This window comes from Fonsecaea erecta (genome assembly GCF_001651985.1).
Source record: "Fonsecaea erecta strain CBS 125763 chromosome Unknown Scaff1, whole genome shotgun sequence".
Lineage (NCBI taxonomy): Eukaryota > Fungi > Ascomycota > Eurotiomycetes > Chaetothyriales > Herpotrichiellaceae > Fonsecaea > Fonsecaea erecta.
Window position 1 is genome coordinate 3,213,302 of NW_017387244.1, and position 19,091 is coordinate 3,232,392.

The following is a 19,091-nucleotide window of genomic DNA, read 5'->3' on the forward strand; positions in this document are numbered from 1 at the left end:
CCTGCCCACTACCTTTGACCACCGAAGCGTCGAGATCGAGGTTGTTTCCGCCATGCTGGCTTACCTTATTGGGAAGCCGCCCATCCCTTGCGTTGACGTTCTGGCACCTGAGCCTGGGCAGCAAGGATGGCAAGGGAAGTTCACATTTTTGAAATTACTTGTCTTGCTTAGTCTCGACTCTTTGGACCAGTAAAGCATCGAACGTCCGTGGGGTACACGTCTATCTGGTCGACCGATCAATGGAAGGGTTGTGTGGCTGGCAATTCTGATTGAAGACATGGGAGGAGGTGTTAGATTGCACGAGCAGCTCTCGTGACATGGCGATTGCTATATCTTAAGCCGTCTGTTTCCTTCGCAGCATTCCCTTCTCTCATTCCAAAAGTCTTTTGTCCCTATCGAACATTGTCTACCGCATTTTTCATTCTGGTTCTCGAGCATACTTGGGTGAGCACTGGGCGCTTCATTCTCTGATGGAGTGCCTACATTCCGGTGTGGCAACACCTGTACACCTGGGGGATGCAAGATCGGCCACTGAGCGTCTCGCCATCTCCTCGGGAAATGTTCAACTGCTTCCAGTCAACCACAAAGAGGGCATTGAGAATCAATACCCCCTCCCGCCGGTGGACGCCCCTGGGGGGCATGTCCCTCGTCTTCCAATCCCAACGCTGAAGCTCGGCTCCAACGATGGATCGAACGGTGCATTTGCTTCGAAAAGAAAACGACACCCGCTCAAGCTGCATCGACTCAAGCAGCTGGGAAATTCGGACCGTCCTTATCTCCATCATCCGAAATACCTCGAATACAGATCCCGACCAAGACAGGACATCGGAAAAGATGGCAGACCGATTTGGCCTGACAATATCGAGGCTGCCTTTCAAGACGGTAAGTCAAGTTGGGACCAATGCTGATCACATCGAGGCTGACATGCGGCAGCCCTTGTGCACATCAAGCCGATGGGTCGAAAGAAATGCTCACAGCGAGGAAAGCCTTACGGGCGAAACATGCTCATTGCCGAGTGGATATACCGAGCCACAGGTCAGAAACGGGAACGTAAACAGGTCTCCAGTCACATTCAGGTCCTTGATAGATTTCTTCAAGGCATTCCAGAATGTATGTCAGAAGTATTCCTTGTGAAGCAGTGTTCAAGCTCATCCTTGTTCCAGGGGACCGGCTGATCAAGCCTGGCGATGACGAGGACGCCAGTCAACTAGAAGGTCACAAGTTCTATCACAACTCTATCGAGCACATGGTCAACGAACAAAAGGCAAGAAGCAAAGCGAGGCAACACAGCGATGGCTTATGGGACGATGAAACCAATGGTCACGCAGAGTCATTCGTCGGTGATACCCTCGCAGGCGATCTGGCTATTGTGCCGCATGTTGAACGTCTGATGTTTGAGATGTGGGTGAGCTCACCAGTCGACCCTGAGATCGCCTTACACTACTATACCGGACTGAAACCCACGAAACTCATGCCCTTTCCCCTGGAGGAACTGGCCGGATGGCGGATGTCTTTCCCACACCTGAAGTCCCTGGTTGATCACGGCAAGCGTCTCGACAGCTGCGACCTAATCCTCCTCAATGCGAGCTTCAGGCTGATGGACGATTTCCCACCACGACACTCCAAGCTGGGCATCTGCTTCGAACTCAAGTATCCGGATCCCATCTGGAAAGAATCGCAGTCAAACGCCCAGCCCAACAAGTGGTCCTGCGTCACGTACATGTACCGCGACGGCGCGCTCATCACCGAGCCAACCCGCGAAGAGTGCCAGTCGCAAGACCACTGGCGGGTCCGACCGTTCTTCCAGTCGAAATGGTGGGCGTCGACGTTCACCGCGCTGACGGAGGCGAAAAGAGTGGCCGAAGATTCTAAGGACCTTGAAGCCATCGAGCTCGCCAACGAGCAGTCGCGCAGTTTCTTCCGCGGCCTCTCCATCATGCAGGAGATCTACATCGTGCGTCCTTCCAACGGCGTCGACTTTGGCGCCGACAGCACGAAGCGGATGTCGCGGAAGAGGACGGCCATTCTGCTCTGGCAGTTCTCCCAAACGCCGGCGGACAGTGTCGGTGCCACGACCTGGCAGAACTTGATACCCCCACCGGATCGCCTGGCCACGAACAGCCCGTTCCCGCACGGCGCGGAAATGAGCCTGCCACCGCTCTCGATGGACTCCATGGTCGACTTTTCCCCTGCTGGCGGCGCCAGGTCGTTCGAGAACCATCATGGCCACTTCCAGCCCGAGAACAGCATGTCGTACGGCCTGTACCCTAATGCGATGGACGAGGAGCTCTGTCAGGACGGATTCATGGCCTTGAAGCACGAGCCCGTCGACGACTTTGGCCACTTGCAGTCCTCGTTCGACGTGGGTTCGAATCACAATTATACCGGCCTTGAACCCTCCATCCACGATACGTTCAACGTCCCGCACGCCAGCCTGCCGCCGTGGCCGCCACAAGTTGACGAGCAGGATGAGGCACTGCGTCGAGCGCTCCTCGCAGCATCGGACATCGACGTCGATGCCGCGGCGCCTCCACCACATGGGCCACCGACGCCGCGCCCGCGACAGCAATAAGCCATTCCCACGAGGACCAGAGGCGCGCTGGCACCGACAGTCACGCTCTGTAGTAGCACTTGCTCGTACGGAACGGGCTTCCACCGTCTTTGCGCTGCAGCATTACGAATTCCAACCTGCTGAATTTCGTTGTACGTCGCTGAAGAGGCGAAAGAACACCATTTATTCCGGATCAGGGCTGCGAGACACAATCACCTACCTCTCGCTAACGATAATGACTATAGAGGGCTAAGGGAGGGTTGGACGGAGGGAGCAAGGAGGATATCTCATGAAGCTAACAGCATTCCGGGATGTTCCTTTCGAGGCAAGCATGACTTTCTCCCATATTTATTGCGTGGGTACCGGGTGAGCTAGGAAGGACGCCATAGGTGATAATCTTAGTCACTAGTCATGTTATCTTTCTTACTTGGCTTTGCGATTCTGTGCTGTGCTGTACGTTGCTACACCATACCGTACCGTATCGCGCCACGCTTCTTACGCTCGACGAGCTCTGGCCCCTTCTACGGCCCTGAGGCACTTCTTCAATTTGAAGACTTGACGGGCTCGGCAATGTTCGGCTTGACGCGGTGATCCTGCCCTCGCTCTACCAGTCTACTCAGCGCCGAATATACCTAAGATCTATTTCCGTCTCTAGTCCTGAGCATTCTACCATTTGACCCGAGTCACGATTAAGCCATTCAGAGAATGGTTCATCGGGACTTAGAAATCCTTAGCCTGGGCTCTATTCTAATGTTTTATGGCTGACAAAAAAAGGAGATACTCTTGGGCGGTAATGTAACTTTCATGAGCGAGGCTGATGAATCACGTAACGCAGTACCAGGCTTTGTATGTCAACCAGGCATATATGCACCATGCGGTCCCATGTCCTATCACGTATGTAAACCCCTGATATACCGTATATAGTCTGACCACCCCGTCCTGACAGATCGCATACGTAAGGCCAACGCCACCACTACCTGATCGACCTTCTTGAGGTGAACTGAAAGCGGGAGCTGTCAAGTTTCCATTTTATATACTTGGGGAGATAGGAACTGTGGCTCCCTCGATGTATACCGTCGGACGGCTTTGTCTGCATCGTCCGGGTACGTTAAGAAATACTGCGCCAGTCAATGCGTCGAGTTGTACTCAGGTGTGCCATTGCAGAGTATTTGCGTTCCAGAGAATTGCTCCGGCCTCGACAGCGGCTCGCATAATGGCGAGGCTCTGCTTTTTAAGGGGGCCAAGATCATCCCATCCCAGATCGAACCTATCGTCCCGTCGGCGAACGAGGGCCAACTTCGGGCAAAGAAGTGCTCAAAAGCGAGATTTGTGGCATCTTAAATTCGCTTGGCTGGTCAAGGATTGGAAAGGGTCAAGGTCGTTAGTCTGTCTGTCTTCCTCCCCAGCTGGATTTCTTATAGTCTAACCTGTAACCAAACGTATACCCTTGAGCCAATCACGCGGACTCCATACACTCGTTTCCTTATTTGGACACAGCATTATCTAATTGCGGGAATGGAACTCGCCTAGTCTGAATCTGGACGTTAGAACCTCGGCGTGCACAAGTCCGTCCCCACCTCATATAGCCGATGAAGGCGATCTGGATGGGATACCCCGATGAACTACCGTTGGGCGGGGATGGAATGCCGAAGTCCTGGAGAGGAGACAGCCATCGACGACTTGTCATAAAGAACAAAAAGATTGTTTTTTTCTGGGAAAGAAAAAGGGGCCATTCGAAGAAACAGACTCCAGAAACATCCTCAGCTTGACGGCGAAAATGGGCGTGCGAAGACTCAAATCCAAAGAGGCACCTACCGCCCAACAGGGCCCCGCGGTAGATGTCTCCGGCATCGTCAAGGGCGTCATCGACAACATCAGAACCAACGGCGATGCCGCCGTGAGGCAGTACTCGGAGAAATTCGACTCGTGGTCGCCAGCCGAGTTCAAGCTGTCGGCGAAGCAGATCGACGACATCATCGCCTCGGTCGATCCGCAAACCATCCAGGACATCAAGGAAGTGCAACGCAATGTTCGGACTTTCGCCGAGAAGCAGAAAAGCGCGCTCCAAGAGTTCGAATTCGAGATTCAGCCGGGGGTGTTCCTGGGTCAGAAAAACAACCCCATTGAACGAGTGGGATGGTAACGAAAACTCGTCTTTGGCTTTGCGGTTCAATTCACTAACGATGGGGGACCATCAAGCTACATCCCTGGAGGAAGATATCCCCTCCTCGCGAGTGCCCACATGACGATCCTAACAGCCAAAGTCGCGGGCGTCAAGCATGTCATCGGCTGCACACCCCCCATCGCCGGCCAGCTTCCCGCCGCGACCATCTCGGCCATGCATCTGGCAGGTGCCGATGAGATTTTCATCCTGGGCGGCGTGCAAGCCATTGCCGCCATGGCGCTGGGCACAGAGACCATCGCCAAGGTCGATTTCCTGGCTGGGCCTGGCAACGCCTTTGTCGCCGACGCCAAGCGACAGATGTTTGGCCAGGTCGGAATCGACCTATTTGCGGGGCCGACCGAAGTCCTGATCGTCGCCGATGAGCACGCCGATCCGTACATGTGCGCCGTCGACCTGCTCTCGCAGTGCGAGCACGGACCCGACACGCCGGCGCAGCTAATCACCAACAGCGAAAACGTCGGGCGGGAGACGCTGCGCTGCATCGATGAGCTTTTGAAAGTCTTGCCGACGGCTCCCGTGGCGTCGGTGTCGTGGAAGGCCTTCGGTGAGGTGATCATCACGGACACGCTAGACGAGGCGTACAAGGTCGCCGATGAGTATGCGTCGGAGCACGTGCAGATCCTGACGCAGAATCCGCGCGAGGCGCTCGACAAGATGACAAATTACGGCGCCATCTTCTTGGGGAAGAACACCTGTGTGTCCTACGGCGACAAGGTAAGCAAAATCACAGCGCAGCGAAGCGAGGTCATGCGTTTTCCCCCCTTTCCCTCCCAAGTCCTCCTTTCAGCCATCTCGGGTCTGACTTCATCGGCAACAGTGCATCGGCACCAACCACGTCCTCCCGACGCGCAAGGCCGCCCGCTACACGGGCGGTCTGTGGGTCGGCAAGTTCCTGCGCACCCAGACCTATCAGGAAGTCCGGAACCCCGAGGCCTCTGGCAACTTGGGCAGGCTGTGTGGACGAGCAGCCCGGGCCGAAAGTTTCGAGGCCCACGCAAGGTCCGGCGACTTGCGTGCGGCAGAGCTGCTGGGAGACAAGGTGCAATGGATCGAGCAGACTCGCAAGGAGCTGTCGTTGCCGCAATTGGGTGCCACTGCTGCCAAGTAGCACGCACCCTAGCTGATGTGGTCTTGCTTACCAGAATCGAGCCCGAGTGTGAGAGAACGAGACTGTGGGTTTGACCTGTCAGGGCGAAATTTGCCCATCTGACTTGCCTGTGGAGCTGAAGGTAAGGGTAAAGTGCAAGGCCGACTATAGAGTAGCTGAGACCACAAAAGTTGTCGACCATGACCATTTTCTCCTGTACACAGATACTCTTATCCATAAATGCCCTCCCATAAGGAGATGACCACCGGACTTCGATCACCACGTTCTGACCGGTGATAGACCTTGTTGTTGTCTTGTGAGCGGAACGATCTGCTTCACTACATCCCAAATGTAAAGCACCAGTTCAGTTGCTCCTCGTTAGGTTCTTACAGGAACATTGGAGAAAAGGTCGTAATCTGCTTGAATGGTAGGTATGCGTCTGTAAGACACAGCCATCACACTTACATCGATGCACCGGTCTGGTTGTCGGGTTGAAGCGACGCCATTGGATCCTCAAGTGTTTTCCTCGTCGCAGCAGGGGTGCAGAGTTTGATCCTCTCCTCGAGATGGTGCTTGTTCTCTCATAACGCCGTCGTTATCTGGGGTTGATACGATGCTGCGGGATCTGAACATGTCGTAAAACAGAACATCAAGGGTTTATGTCAGACTCGAAGCGTACAGGAAGGGAGGGACATGGAGTTTTTCCAAGCTTGCCTGCTCTGGATTGCTGGGCAGTATCAATGATGAGTATCCAGGCAGCAAGCATAGCAGAGAAGACAAGGCAATTGGGGAGGTTACATCTCAGGCAGGTACAAGACGTCAAAGCAACAACAGCATTGATTAGCTACGTGAACCTCAAGTCACCACATTCGTCCAACAGCCAGTCTCCTTGATACCACGACCGCCGGGACCAAACACGGGTCATTGGCAAGTCAATTCAATCTGATCTCTGCCCTTGCAAAGAACATCCACGGCCAGAAAGTCTGCCTCGTATATGGACGTGCCGAAAAGAATGGTTGCAGTCCTCCGTGGCGTCGAAGCTTCACTGATCGGAGTTTTAATGCTGTTTGTCACAGTCAGGACACTGGCTCTTCCACAAAGCTAGATCTACTTTGCAAAAGAGCATAGACTTACTCCGCAGGAGGTGCATTTGCAGCCAGGGCCGCAGTTGCAGCTGCTGGGGCCAGAACAAGTGCAGGGACCCATGGTTGAGTTGCTGTCAAGAGACTTCTCTGGTGGTTTGGAATAAGTGGTATGTGAGTCGATATCGATGTGATATAGATGGACGAAGATTCAGTGTGTCGATGAGGATGGAGAGATCGAGACTACGGAGGAGAACCGAGGGGACTACCAATACTTATACCACGAGTAGAAGAAGCAAGTCGATCGGCCAGCACATCGCCCTGCGCTTTTTGTGCGTTGCCACAGACCAATCAAGGCAAATATAGCGTGTCTCTCTGCTCGGTCTGGACGAAGCATATCGATGGGAATCGAAGGAAGAATGAGTAAAGCGACCAACCAACGAGCACGAAGTGAACAACGTCCTGGGAAAACCGGCTCTCGGCTTGGGAATGATGGGGGAAGGAAGAAGCGGCGTGGGGTCTGGGCTTTGGGTTGTGGTGAGCGATCTTTGCGTATTCTACATCCTGTCAGCAGCCGTGGTGGTTTTGTCTGATGGTGGAGTTGACCGAAACGCCTTCATTGGTCAACGAGGAGGGTTTCAGGGGGGCGCAAGGTTTACTCGGGAACACACATTGGACTCAGGGGGCTCGGCACCGGCGCACAAAGGGCTCAAGGATCAACGGAAAGGCAGTGAGAGTGTGGTGGACCATCGACGAGCCATGAATGTCGTGATGTGTTTCTATCAACAAGAAGGCCCTTGATAAACACAAGAGGGTTTCCCCCCTCGACACTGAAGGGCCTCACATACTTCTGGACTTTTGTTCACCATCTAAGTGTATTCATACATCTTTTCCCAGCTTAAGAGCCCATATCCCCTCTGCACGCCCGCTAAATGGGACAGTCGTGGTTCTGCGGCTTACAAAAGAAATGGAACAGCAAGACCGGCGGCAGCGACAAGACCTTGGAGCAATTGAGGTCCATTCGTTGGGCCAGCCATGCCGGCTGAGCTGGACGAAGAGGCGCTTCCCGAGGCGGCGGCAGAGGCTGACGGGGAGGAAGTCGCCGACATGGATCCTGAGGCCGACGACGACGATGAACTGGTGTCGAAGCTATTCTGGTTGGTAATGGTTGCTGTCAGGCCAGTCACATTTGTGCAGCTGGAGCTGATGGTTGAGTTGACGCCGGTGACGAAGTTGACAGCCGCACACTGCGAGGTTCAATCTGTCAACAGACTTGGTCCTGGACGTTCTTGCGGGTTCTCAGCTTACCTGGTACAGGACACCGTCGGGGCCCTTCTGGATGACCTGGATAACACCCTTGTTGCCGGCGTAATCAGCCGGGGCAACGAGGTGTGGCAGACAGAATTGACCCAGGCCAGTCTCTGAAACGACGGGCAGCAGGTTGGTCCAGTTGAAGGGTGCCTTCTGGTCGAGGGTGACGCGGAAGAGCCAGTCGGCGGCGGGATGGGTGCTCAGCATTGAGACTGGGAAGCCACCAACGGGGATGGTGTCGTCGGTGCTGTTGAAGACCACATCGAAGCCGCCACAAGGCGCTGTTGCCTCGATGTCATCGTCGAAGCCGAGGGACTGGGGGTATTGGAGAATAAAATGGGCGGAGGTACAGAGGGTCCAGAGGGACAGGAGGGAGAGACGAGGGAGGAAGTGCATGTTGTCGGGAGGACAGACAGATGAAGCCTGAGTGATTGAGTGAGTGAGTGGTGGTGGTGGTGGTGGTGGTGGTGCTGGTGGAATGAAGATGAATGAGTTGAGTTGAGCGAGAGACGGCCAAGACTGGAGGCTCTCTCGGTGTCTTGTCTTTATCTTTTCTTTTCTCCTTTTTCTTCTCTGTTCCCGTTTTCTCTTATTAACTAATAATCTACCGAGTATTACTTGGGTTGTCCTCCCCCTTCACCGGACCTGTTCGTCGCTGTTTCTTGTCGCTTGCCGTTGCTTTGCATGCGCTAGTCGCGGTGAGCAAGTTTCGCAGTTTCGCAGGTGGGGCACCTCAGCGCACGAGCAGATTTTCCAGCCAATAACAGGCCCCCGTTCTGGGCTGGGCGATCGCGCACCGCCGTGAGCAGAATCCAACTGCTTCACACAAACAGCCACTCCAGCTTCATCCCTTTCTTTATTAGTCGTGTCTCTGTCTCCATCTCCATCTCACCCTCCGCCATGCCATCCCCCATCCCGCCGCCGTCGACCTGCTTTCGGTCACCCGTACCTCACACAAACGGCTGCTCGTCTCGGAGGATTGCCGCCTTTTATCTTGCTCACCTCTTCATGTCCTCCACCACTCTGTACCACACGAGCACGTTTCCCATGTTTCGGATACCCTAACCTCTCTCATTGTGTCTATTCTTAACCCCACGTCACTGGTACCCGGATGACATCGATGGCCTAAAAAGGTCTCCGTAATCTTCTTTCTACCTACCGTACAATCGTCCTCCCACGCGTAACTACTACTAGATACTTGATATCTGCCGTCCGTCATCTTGTGGCTTTTCCATTGGAGAAAGGCTTTCAAGCACACGGCGACGACCTGCCATCAACCACAACCACAATAACCTCCATTCATCGTCGATTCTTCCCGCAATCATGGACATGTCAGGAATGTCCGGAATGGGCGGGATGGACATGTCCAGCGCGGGCATGTTCACGCCAACGAATAAAAAGGTGGCGCATCTGTACTGGTACTTGGTCAGTGCGGTGGTGGGTGTCCTTGTGGTTCGGAGAGTGGTCGATCGAACCAGAATCCTCTTGAGGTAAATCAAACCCGTTCGAGCAACTTGTCGTCTTGTCGTGACTGACGAGGTCCAACAGGAAACAAAAATCCCAGAACCGACCGGGCCAGATTCCAGGGAGGCCGCAGAACGCCCTCGAGCAACTCTACGACACCACCATAGCCGTGTGCAGGGAGCTGGCATACCCTCAACTGTGGACGTGCACCGGCAAATTTACCAAATACTTTACTCCCCCTTCCTTAGGAAGATGTCTGCTGCTTCTCATCTATTGGGCCGTCATTCTGACGATGCTCTGGTCGAATGTCCTCCTGACGCCCTCCTCGCCCAACTACGCCTACAAATGGGAGATTGTGGGGTTTCGTGCTGCTTGGGTCTCGGTCACCCAACTACCCTTGATTTACATTTTGTCGGGGAAAGCCAACATCATCACCATCTTGACCGGCATCTCCTATGAAAGATTAAACTGGCTGCATCGCTGGGTCAGCCGCACCATTTTCCTGACCGTCATTGTCCACTGGTCTTACTTCTTCACCGAGTGGTCCATTGCCGACTTTGTCAGCTTGGAGCTTGAATGGATGCCTATGGTCAAATATGGATTCGGTGCGTGGGCGACGTTGGGTTGGATGGTCATCACCGGGTTCGGCTTCTTCCGGAATCTCTCGTATGAGCTCTGGTTCCTGCAGCATCTCGCGGCAGCCATGGTCCTGCTGTGGCTGGTCCATTCTCACGTCCCTTCCTACGCACAATACAACGTGTGGTTTGCAATTGGTGTCGTTGCCTTCGACCGGCTTGTCCGGACAGTGATGTCGTTGGTCATCAACCTACACCTCATTCCCAACAAAAGGGAGAGTGTTCCGTCTGGCCGCCGTATCGGTTATGAAGCCGAGGTCAAGGCTCTCTCCGGCGAGTTTCTGCAAGTCAGAGTGCGAAATGTCGCAATGTCTTGGCGGCCTGGTCAGCATGTGTACCTGTCCATTCCTCGCGCCGGCATCGTCGAAGCACATCCCTTCACCATTGCCAGCGTCCCGAAATCAATCACTGGAGAAAGTGGGCCGAACACTGTTGACCTATACATGCGGGTGCACAATGGATTCACCAAAAGGCTGTTCCGTCAATGCCGAAACCAGCTGACCTCACGGACCTTCCTCTCATTCATCAGCGGACCATGGGGAAACCCTCCCTCTATTGAACGGTTTGAATCAATGGTCTTCGCGGCTACGGGCAATGGCGTGTCCTTTACGCTGCCTATCTTTCAACAAGCCGTGCTGACCAATAATAACCTGCGGCAGATTTCCTTTGTTTGGATCTTCCGCCAAGCGGAGCAGCTGGACTGGTTTAAGGAAGAGTTGCTCTCCGCCTGGGGGGCAGCCCGGCGGCGCAACATCAAAATAAACATATACGCTTTCATTACTGGAAGTGGACAGTCTCGAACCCCGTCGGCATCAGAGAGCTATGCACTGCTCGATCCAACGTTAGGTTCAGAGTATTCACACGCAGAAAAAGAAGCCAACGGGGCGCCGACTATGGACAAAATGCCGAGCACCATTAAGCTTTCCATGGAGAAGACGGAAATAGGCAGCGTGAGCGAAAACTCGGTCTCGTCGTCCTCTTCGCTGAATGAGCAGCCCACAATACAGATCGGCTACGGTCGCCCGGATTTTGATTCTCTCATCCATCCCGTGGTGGAATCGGCATGGGGCGAGACAGGAATTCTCGCCTGCGGTGCCAGCCAATTTTCCGGGCAATTAAGGAATTATGTCGCACAGCTGTCTGACGAGAGAGCCGTCCATAAAGGAACCGGCGCTCAAGGTATATATCTGTTCTGTGAGACTTACGGGTGGTGAAAGCATAGCGATGGTTGTTAAGACTACATATCATGCATTTAGATACGAGAGATGACTTCCGCTAATCGCGGTGTACTTGAATTCAGCATTCCATGATCTGACGACCTCTGTCCTGGCCGAGATCCCTCACTTCCATGACCCAGGGCGCCCCTTTTCTTCGTCTCTCTCTCTCTCTCTCCTTGAGCGCCAAGTCTGTGAGTTTGTATCCCACGTCGTCCCTTCTGTGTTCCCCCAGTCCCAACAAGGCGTGGCTTCAGCCCCCGGCCTCAAGCGCATCCACGCCACGGGTTCCACCTGCTCACAGCACCAGCTCCAGCAGCATTCCCGGTCGACGGAGCACTGCCAAGCAATACCAAGAACCGACAGACCTACACCGTCCAGATGAGCAAGTTTACCATCATGGGCTGTTCCAACTCCTCACCAATGAGAATGCACGACTCTGTCCCAGGTGGTGCTGCTGCCATTTTCTTTCAAACCCCGACGGCCACCTAGCTATAGGTCCGAAATGTCGTGTTGGGTTCGAAAGAGGACCAGAAATGCTTGTGCAGGCTGCAAGCCAAGGGGAGGTGAGAAGGTACAAAAGGTCGAGAGGCCGCGGAGAGAGTTGAAGTCTCTGAGCTTTCAGTCCCCGGATCTTCTTGGATTTCGTTGATATTGCGTCCTGACCTGAACACCTTGTCCTGTGCCGCTCGATTCTATACTGCTCTTTCCCATCGTCCCATCATGGAGATCTTCATCGTTGCCCTCCTGGCCGCGGCCAAGATGGCGTCCGCCCACTTCGAGCTCCAATACCCAATCTGGCGAGGCGACTCCTTCCTGCCGCCAGCGTCGCAGTACATCTTCCCATGTAAGTCGACTCTAAACACATACCTCCCCCGGTCATTATCCCCGCCCAACACTCCTGAGCCTCCCTTCCTCGCAGCCAACTGAACGTGTGTGTGTGTGTGCTGGAATTAGGTGCCAACGTGAACACCACCGCCGAATCGGACGCCAACCGCACGATGTGGCCCCTCGACGGCGGCTCCCTGGTGATCGACTTCCACCACCCGTGGACCTACGTCGCGTTCAACCTGGGCTTCGGCTCCGACATCGCCACCTTCAACATCTCCCTGAACCCCATGCTGCTTAACGAGACGGGTAACGGCACCATTTGCATCCCCAAGTGGACGCTCCCTGCGGACTTGGGCATCGTCGACGGCATGGACGCGTCCCTGCAGGTCATCACTATCGGAGACAGTGGGACTGCTCTGTACAATGTACGTCGTGCTTCCCGGTCCAAACTGTTCTCGTTGATATGGTGAAATGTTCTTCAGAATTCACAGGCTGGTTGACTGAATGATTGAATGAATGAATGACTGACGTCCTGTCTTGTTGGTGTTCTAGTGTGCCGACATCCGATTCAGCGCCAACGCGACCACCTTGTCCGGCGACCAGTGCCAGAACTCGACGGGCGTGGACATCTACCCGCTCGTCCAGCAGCAGGCCAATGGATCTACGACACAGGCGACGGCGACCGTTACCGTAACCGCGACCCCTAGCGCCACGACTACCACGACCAATGCCGGAGGAAAATTAAGCGTGCAACCTTTGGCAGGTCTTGCTGGGATCAGCATCGCCTCCGCTCTCGTCGTGACATTGGGACTTGGCTTCTTCTAGGAGCGGCAAATAACTTGGAACGGTCTGCGAGGTGGAGTGAGTGCGTGCTTCGCGTTCAGCAAGTAGGGAGTCTACACTTAGACAGCTGAATGATGATGAGACATGTGTGAAAAAGCGTGTTGAACTTTCTTTTTTGGGATAGAGAAAGACTGCCTTTGTGATTGCTTGTGCCGCGTCACCACACGACTGAGACAGATGTACGTTAGACCGATCCCACCACTCGCTCGGGGGCCATCCAAGCATTCCAAAAAAAAAAAAAAAAGCAAACATCCAATCTCTATGCCTTTTGAGTGGTGAGATTGCCCACCACCGTCCCCTGGGCATTCTCAAACTTCGCCCACGCGCTGTTCAAGCCATACACGGCCGCACTCACCGTGACGCCGGGATTGAGCCCGCCGGCGCTGATCTTGAGGGTGTCAAGCGGCTGCTCGGGGAAGAAGGAGACGGTGGCGGAGGACTCGCCGCCGTTGATGAAGACCTCGAGAATGCTGCGATCGATGACGCCCTCGACGCGCCAGGTGAGTAACGACGCCGACGAGTTGTAGGGACAGCTGGTCGAGAACTTGTCGGTGAAGAAGGGGTTGTCGAACCCGCGCACGCCGCCGCGGTCGAGGAAGAACGCGCTGTCGGGCGCCAGGAAGTAGCCGCCCTTCAACGTCTCGCCGGATCGGGACGACGAGAATGTGAAGTTCGCGGTGCCCGTGATGTTGGCGCTGGGGATGTCCGTGACGTTGATCTGGAAGTACACCGCCCCCGAGGACACGGACGTGGAGTAGTCGACGCTGACGCTGCCGTTGCCCATGGTCCTGTTGGCCAGGGCGGTGGTGTTGATCACAGGAGAGAGATCGTATGGTGCGGACACCATGTCGTACCCCACCCGGCTGATGTTCTTCAGGTAGTTGACCCGCGGCAGCGACATGGACGAACGCCAGCCTTCCGAGGCTCCGGTCGGGACCACCTGTGAGTACTGCCAGTTGCTGGTCCAGGCGATGGAGATCTGGTCCTGGTCGGCGGGGATGCCGGAGAAGAACTGGCCGGCGTAGTTGTCCTTGCCGAAGTCGCCGATCCGCGCGGCCCCGTCGACAGGCGTGAACACGGTGCCGTTGAACGCGCCCGGGAAGTACTGGGTTATGGAGCCGCCGAGGGGGGCGCCAGGGTTGATGCTCACGGCGAGCACGTACATCGGCTGCGGCTGGCCTTCCATGGGGATCTGCACCAGGTTGGGACATTCATACTGGTCACCCAGCAGGCCGTGGTGGGAGAAGTTGGAGACGTGGGTCCAGTTCTTGAGGTTGGCGGACGTGAAGAAGCCGACGGTGAGGTCCTGCGCGTACGCGACCACCATCACCCACCGTTGCGTGGGCGCGTGCCAGAGGACCTTGGGATCGCGGAACTGGCTCGAGTTGTCGCTCAGCACCGGGTTGCCCGCGTACGGCTGGAACGTGTACCCGCCGTCGACCGAGTACGACAGGGCCTGTGTCTGCGACGTGGGCGTGTTGACCGTGTACACGGCGACCACGCCGTTGTCCTGGCGAGGGAAGAATCCCGACGTGTTGTTCACGTCCACCACCGCCGAGCCGGAGTAGATGTTGGAATGTGCGTCCGGGGGGAAGATGGCGATCTGTTGGTTCATCCAGTGGTACAGATCTTTGGAGGTCGCATGGCCCCAGTGCTGGTTGCCCGCCACGACGCCCGTGGGGTTGTCTTCTCTCTATCATCAGCAGGTGGAGTTTTGTGGGTTTGGGGATTTTGGAGCAGAGGACTGCATACGTACATTGGTAGTACAAGTGATACGTGCCGTTCGCATCGACGAACATGCCGTTGGGATCATTCATAAAGTCCTTGGGGGGCGAGAAATGGACCTGTGGGCGAAGAGCACCGCTATAGTTCCCCGGAATTGGAGTCCCCGTGGGAACCGTTGGCTCGACGTATTGAGAGCCCTGCGCCCAGGAGGGTGTGACCAACGACGCAGCAGCACATGCAAGAGAGACGAACGAAATCATGACTGCTGGCGCCCACGGGGAGTCTCACCTATGCACTCACTCGACGGCGAAGGTGTTCTGTTCCTCCAGCGTTCCACAGCAATCATCATGGGACTTAAGTATGCTGGACTCCCGGAAGCAGTATTGACGTCCATGCGGACTCTCCTCATACCTCTTGCGTAGCATGATGTCGACGTCATACCGCCCGGGGATCGAGTGCAAATCATACCAAATTGCGCGTGGGAGGCGTACCACAACCATTCGCGTTTTGCAGCACTGAGCATCATCACCGTCCTTTTCTCCATCTCTGTCAATAATATGCGAAGACAATCGGGCCGATTGGAAAAAGACAAATCCGTTGAAGTGGAGGGCGCCATGTTGTTGCTAAGCATGTTGTCCATATGGGTCGTTGCAGGCACTCCCAGGTGGTCCATTGGCACAAGTCAGGGGACCATGCATCGATCCAGCTCAAAAGGTATTGGTGCCCTGCTCGTTCATGTTAGGTCAAATGCACGGTAATGCGAGTGCTGGGCCATGATGCTGTGCGAGGCTGGCTACTTTAAGAAGAAACAACCTGATTGGACGGTGGCGTCGGCATGGCAGCCCGTGTCGGCATCCGAGGTTTCAAAAGCCGACATTGCGGGGGTTGAACAAGTCACGTGCCATAGTCTCATTGGCTCGCTCGCTGAAATACGGAGAAATAATAACCCGTCCCGTGCTGACCACTTACCCCATGCGACGTCGTCTTTATCTACTACTACCACAAGCTGCAGGCGGACGCCAGAGAGCCCATTCTCCTCAATCCCATCCCTGGCTGATGAGACTCATTGTGCAACCCTCCCGCGTCGAACTCTCCACCACGATTTCTACCAACGGGGGCACGAGATCGGCTGCACTGGCCGACCCAAACCATTGAACCCTGAGCGACGAGCATGTCACAACTGCAAAGCTAGGACATGAATGGGCGACGGCGTGTGGTGTGTGGAGGGGCCAAGGATCCAGCTTGATGCAAAATTGGGCATGTTTCGCCGACTCTCGGCGTATTAGACCTCGACCGGTGTGGTCAACCTCGTCAACCTGCAATGTCCTGGGAGTGTGACAGAGCTCCCTGGGCACATGGGAGCATTGTATATTTATATTGAGCAGACGTCCCCTCCTCCGCGGTTTTCGACATGCAGACCGCAAATCCTGAGCTCCCCCGACTTCCTCTCCACAAGTGGTTCCATTGTGTCCATCTGAGATCAGTCATCTAGCTATACGCCATCATGCCTTTCCTCTTCGCAAAGCCTGCGGATACCCCAGGCTCGGCGGTCCCTGCTATCATCATAGGATGTTTCGTTGCGTTTGGTGGTGTCTTGTGTAAGTCGACCAGCCCACCCGATACAGAGACAGCGTCTTGTGGCACTGAAGCTGTTTCCATGAACACTTGCTGACGTTCTCCTTTTGATTGCAACAGTTGGCTATGACACGGGGACAATCGGAGGCATATTGGCCATGAAATACTGGAGGAACCTCTTCTCGACCGGATATATCAACCCCAAGGACAATTATCCAGACGTGACAGCGAGCCAGACATCAGAAATTGTCTCCATCTTGTCTGCGGGCACTTTCTTCGGTGCTCTGTTCAGTGCTCCTATTGCAGATTTCTTGGGTCGTCGACTAGCCAGTAAGTTCTACCGCCTCTTTCCAGTATGGTTTTGCGTCGGGAAGGCCTGTTGTGCGAGGACCCGCGGTTTGCGCTGAAATGCAGCATCCCTCGGGAATTGGTCAACCCGCTTGTTCTTTTCGGAGAGTCTGAACCTTGTACTGATATCGCACACCAGTGATCTTCAACACTGGGGTGTTCACCTTTGGTGTTATTCTCCAGACGGCTGCCACCGCCATTCCGATGTTCGTTGCTGGCCGTTTCTTCGCCGGCTTGGGGGTTGGTCTCCTAAGTGCCACCATTCCTCTGTATCAGTCCGAGACGGCACCAAAATGGATCAGAGGAGCCATTGTCGGCTGCTATCAGTGGGCCAGTAAGTTTCCTGCGTTCTGAGATCAATCACCAGGGACTAACGCGACGGTCACAGTTACCATCGGTCTTTTCCTCGCAGCGATCGTCCTTAACTCCACCAAGAACCGTAACGACACGGGGTCTTACCGGATTCCCGTCGCCGTCCAGTTTGCGTGGGCCATTATTTTGGTGGCTGGCATGCTAATTCTGCCCGAAACTCCGCGCTTCTTGATTAAGAGGGGGAATGGTGAAAAGGCGGCAAAGTCTCTCGCCCGTCTCCGCAGACTTCCCGTGGATCACCCTGCTGTCGTGGAGGAGCTCACCGAAATCATTGCCAACCACGAGTATGAGATGGCCATCGGCACCGCCTCTTACCTTGCCTGCTTCCAGGCGCCGATCAGGAAGCGACTGTTTACCGGCATGGCTCTCCAGGCTCTGCAGCAGCTCACCGGTGTCAACTTCATCTTTTACTACGGCACGACTTATTTCACCAGCGCTGGCATCCACAACCCCTTCATCATCTCTGTCATCACCGACGTCGTCAACGTCTGCAGCACCGTTCCTGGTCTGTGGATGGTCGAGAAATGGGGAAGACGGCCGCTGCTTCTCTTTGGTGCCATTGGCATGTCCGTCTGTCAGCTTATCGTTGCCAGCGTCGGCACGGCCAGACCTGGTGAGCCGGCCGCCAGCAATGCCTTGATCGCTTTCGTCTGCATCTACATCTTCTTCTTCGCCTGCTCGTGGGGTCCTTGCGCTTGGGTAGTTACCGGTACGTTCTTTCTCTCTCTCTCTCTCTCTCTCTCTCTCTCTTTTCGATAAAATTTCAAGGGTCCTACTGACTGGTCCTCAGGCGAAATCTTCCCCTTGAAAGCCCGAGCAAAGGGCTTGTCCATGACTACCGCCTCGAACTGGCTTCTCAACTGGGCGATCGCATATTCCACGCCGTACATGGTGAATCCAGGGCCCGGGAATGCGTGAGTACCATCCAGCGATCAATGTCTGTCGTACTTTACTGACTTTTTGCGGTACAGGAACCTCGGATCCAAAGTCTTCTTCGTGTGGGGCGGATTCTGCTGCGTCTGCTGCGCATTTGTGTACTTTTTCATCTACGAGACCAAGGGCTTGACTCTCGAGCAGGTCGACGAGCTCTACGCGAAAGTCAGCTCCGCTCGGAACTCGCCGGGCTTTGTCCCCACCGTGCGCTTCACCGAGGTCAAGGATGTAGGCGCACACGAGGCCCGTCGTAGCACCTTGGCCGATCTCGAGCAGGCAGCGGTTCGCAGGAAGAGCTCAGCTGGCGTCCACGAGGAGTACGTCAAGGCCTGAGGGGTGAGGCGTTGTCGGCGAAGTATCAGCTTCCCATCCCCTAGTGTGCAGACAACAACAGAGTATGTATACTGGGACGGATGTTGTTGAACTATCCTGAGGAGGATGTCTTGCCAATGTATTTTTCCCGAGTTTGTGCTGTCCTTGGCTTGGTTCTGGATCAGGTGAATGAAGGTTTAGCCGCTTGGATCAAGCGAAGGAGGTCTGTCTTGGATGTATCCGCGGACGGCAATCTTGTGGGCGTAAAGTGCGTGCGCCATCCGACATGTATGGGGTACTTCGGTGGTGTTTCATCAAATGCTCGTAGTACTTCTTGCTCTCATCCCGTTTTTACTTCCAAAGATCTTGTGTTCTGAGCATCGAGTTATTGACCACGTGGGTGATGGGCCAGGAGGCGTTGAAACCCGCTAGAAATGCGGGCTGCGTGGCCCCTCGCATCCGTCGTAAAGTCATCAGAAAAATACGAGGAGGGGTCGCCACCCTCGCATCGCTCTCTCATGGATGACGATGACATTCTGTGTAATTAGTGGCAATTCTGCCCTGCATCCAGCAGGGGAGCCGCAGTCGTGGCAAGGCGGGGGAAATGCGTGAATAATGCACGG

At 55.0% G+C, this 19,091-nt stretch overlaps 7 protein-coding genes across 7 annotated transcripts; 5 read left to right on the forward strand and 2 right to left on the reverse strand.

Annotated features, from left to right (window-relative positions):
• Positions 1–470: 470 nt before the first annotated feature.
• Positions 471–2,572, forward strand: AYL99_01144 (hypothetical protein; the record flags this gene model as incomplete). The annotated part of the gene is made up of 3 exons (XM_018832660.1): positions 471–882; positions 934–1,110; positions 1,164–2,572. 3 exons carry the CDS (start codon positions 471–473, stop codon positions 2,570–2,572), a joined length of 1,998 nt encoding a protein of 665 aa, XP_018698539.1.
• A 1,756-nt stretch (positions 2,573–4,328) lies between these two features.
• On the forward strand, positions 4,329–5,844 carry AYL99_01145 (histidinol dehydrogenase; the record flags this gene model as incomplete). The annotated part of the gene is made up of 3 exons (XM_018832661.1): positions 4,329–4,690; positions 4,751–5,450; positions 5,554–5,844. The coding sequence occupies 3 exons, from the start codon at positions 4,329–4,331 to the stop codon at positions 5,842–5,844; spliced, it is 1,353 nt and encodes a 450-aa protein (XP_018698540.1).
• A 2,017-nt stretch (positions 5,845–7,861) lies between these two features.
• Positions 7,862–8,612, reverse strand: AYL99_01146 (hypothetical protein; the record flags this gene model as incomplete). The annotated part of the gene is made up of 2 exons (XM_018832662.1): positions 7,862–8,152; positions 8,214–8,612. The coding sequence occupies 2 exons, from the start codon at positions 8,610–8,612 to the stop codon at positions 7,862–7,864; spliced, it is 690 nt and encodes a 229-aa protein (XP_018698541.1).
• Positions 8,613–9,539: 927 nt separating this feature from the next.
• On the forward strand, positions 9,540–11,529 carry AYL99_01147 (hypothetical protein; the record flags this gene model as incomplete). Its single annotated transcript, XM_018832663.1, has 2 exons — positions 9,540–9,706; positions 9,765–11,529. The coding sequence occupies 2 exons, from the start codon at positions 9,540–9,542 to the stop codon at positions 11,527–11,529; spliced, it is 1,932 nt and encodes a 643-aa protein (XP_018698542.1).
• A 723-nt stretch (positions 11,530–12,252) lies between these two features.
• Positions 12,253–13,185, forward strand: AYL99_01148 (hypothetical protein; the record flags this gene model as incomplete). The annotated part of the gene is made up of 3 exons (XM_018832664.1): positions 12,253–12,376; positions 12,487–12,785; positions 12,913–13,185. 3 exons carry the CDS (start codon positions 12,253–12,255, stop codon positions 13,183–13,185), a joined length of 696 nt encoding a protein of 231 aa, XP_018698543.1.
• A 277-nt stretch (positions 13,186–13,462) lies between these two features.
• AYL99_01149 (hypothetical protein) lies at positions 13,463–15,188 on the reverse strand (the record flags this gene model as incomplete). Its single annotated transcript, XM_018832665.1, has 2 exons — positions 13,463–14,889; positions 14,960–15,188. The coding sequence occupies 2 exons, from the start codon at positions 15,186–15,188 to the stop codon at positions 13,463–13,465; spliced, it is 1,656 nt and encodes a 551-aa protein (XP_018698544.1).
• A 1,244-nt stretch (positions 15,189–16,432) lies between these two features.
• AYL99_01150 (hypothetical protein) lies at positions 16,433–18,489 on the forward strand (the record flags this gene model as incomplete). Its single annotated transcript, XM_018832666.1, has 6 exons — positions 16,433–16,526; positions 16,624–16,833; positions 16,991–17,185; positions 17,240–17,932; positions 18,014–18,137; positions 18,195–18,489. 6 exons carry the CDS (start codon positions 16,433–16,435, stop codon positions 18,487–18,489), a joined length of 1,611 nt encoding a protein of 536 aa, XP_018698545.1.
• Between the last annotated feature and the right edge of the window lie 602 nt (positions 18,490–19,091).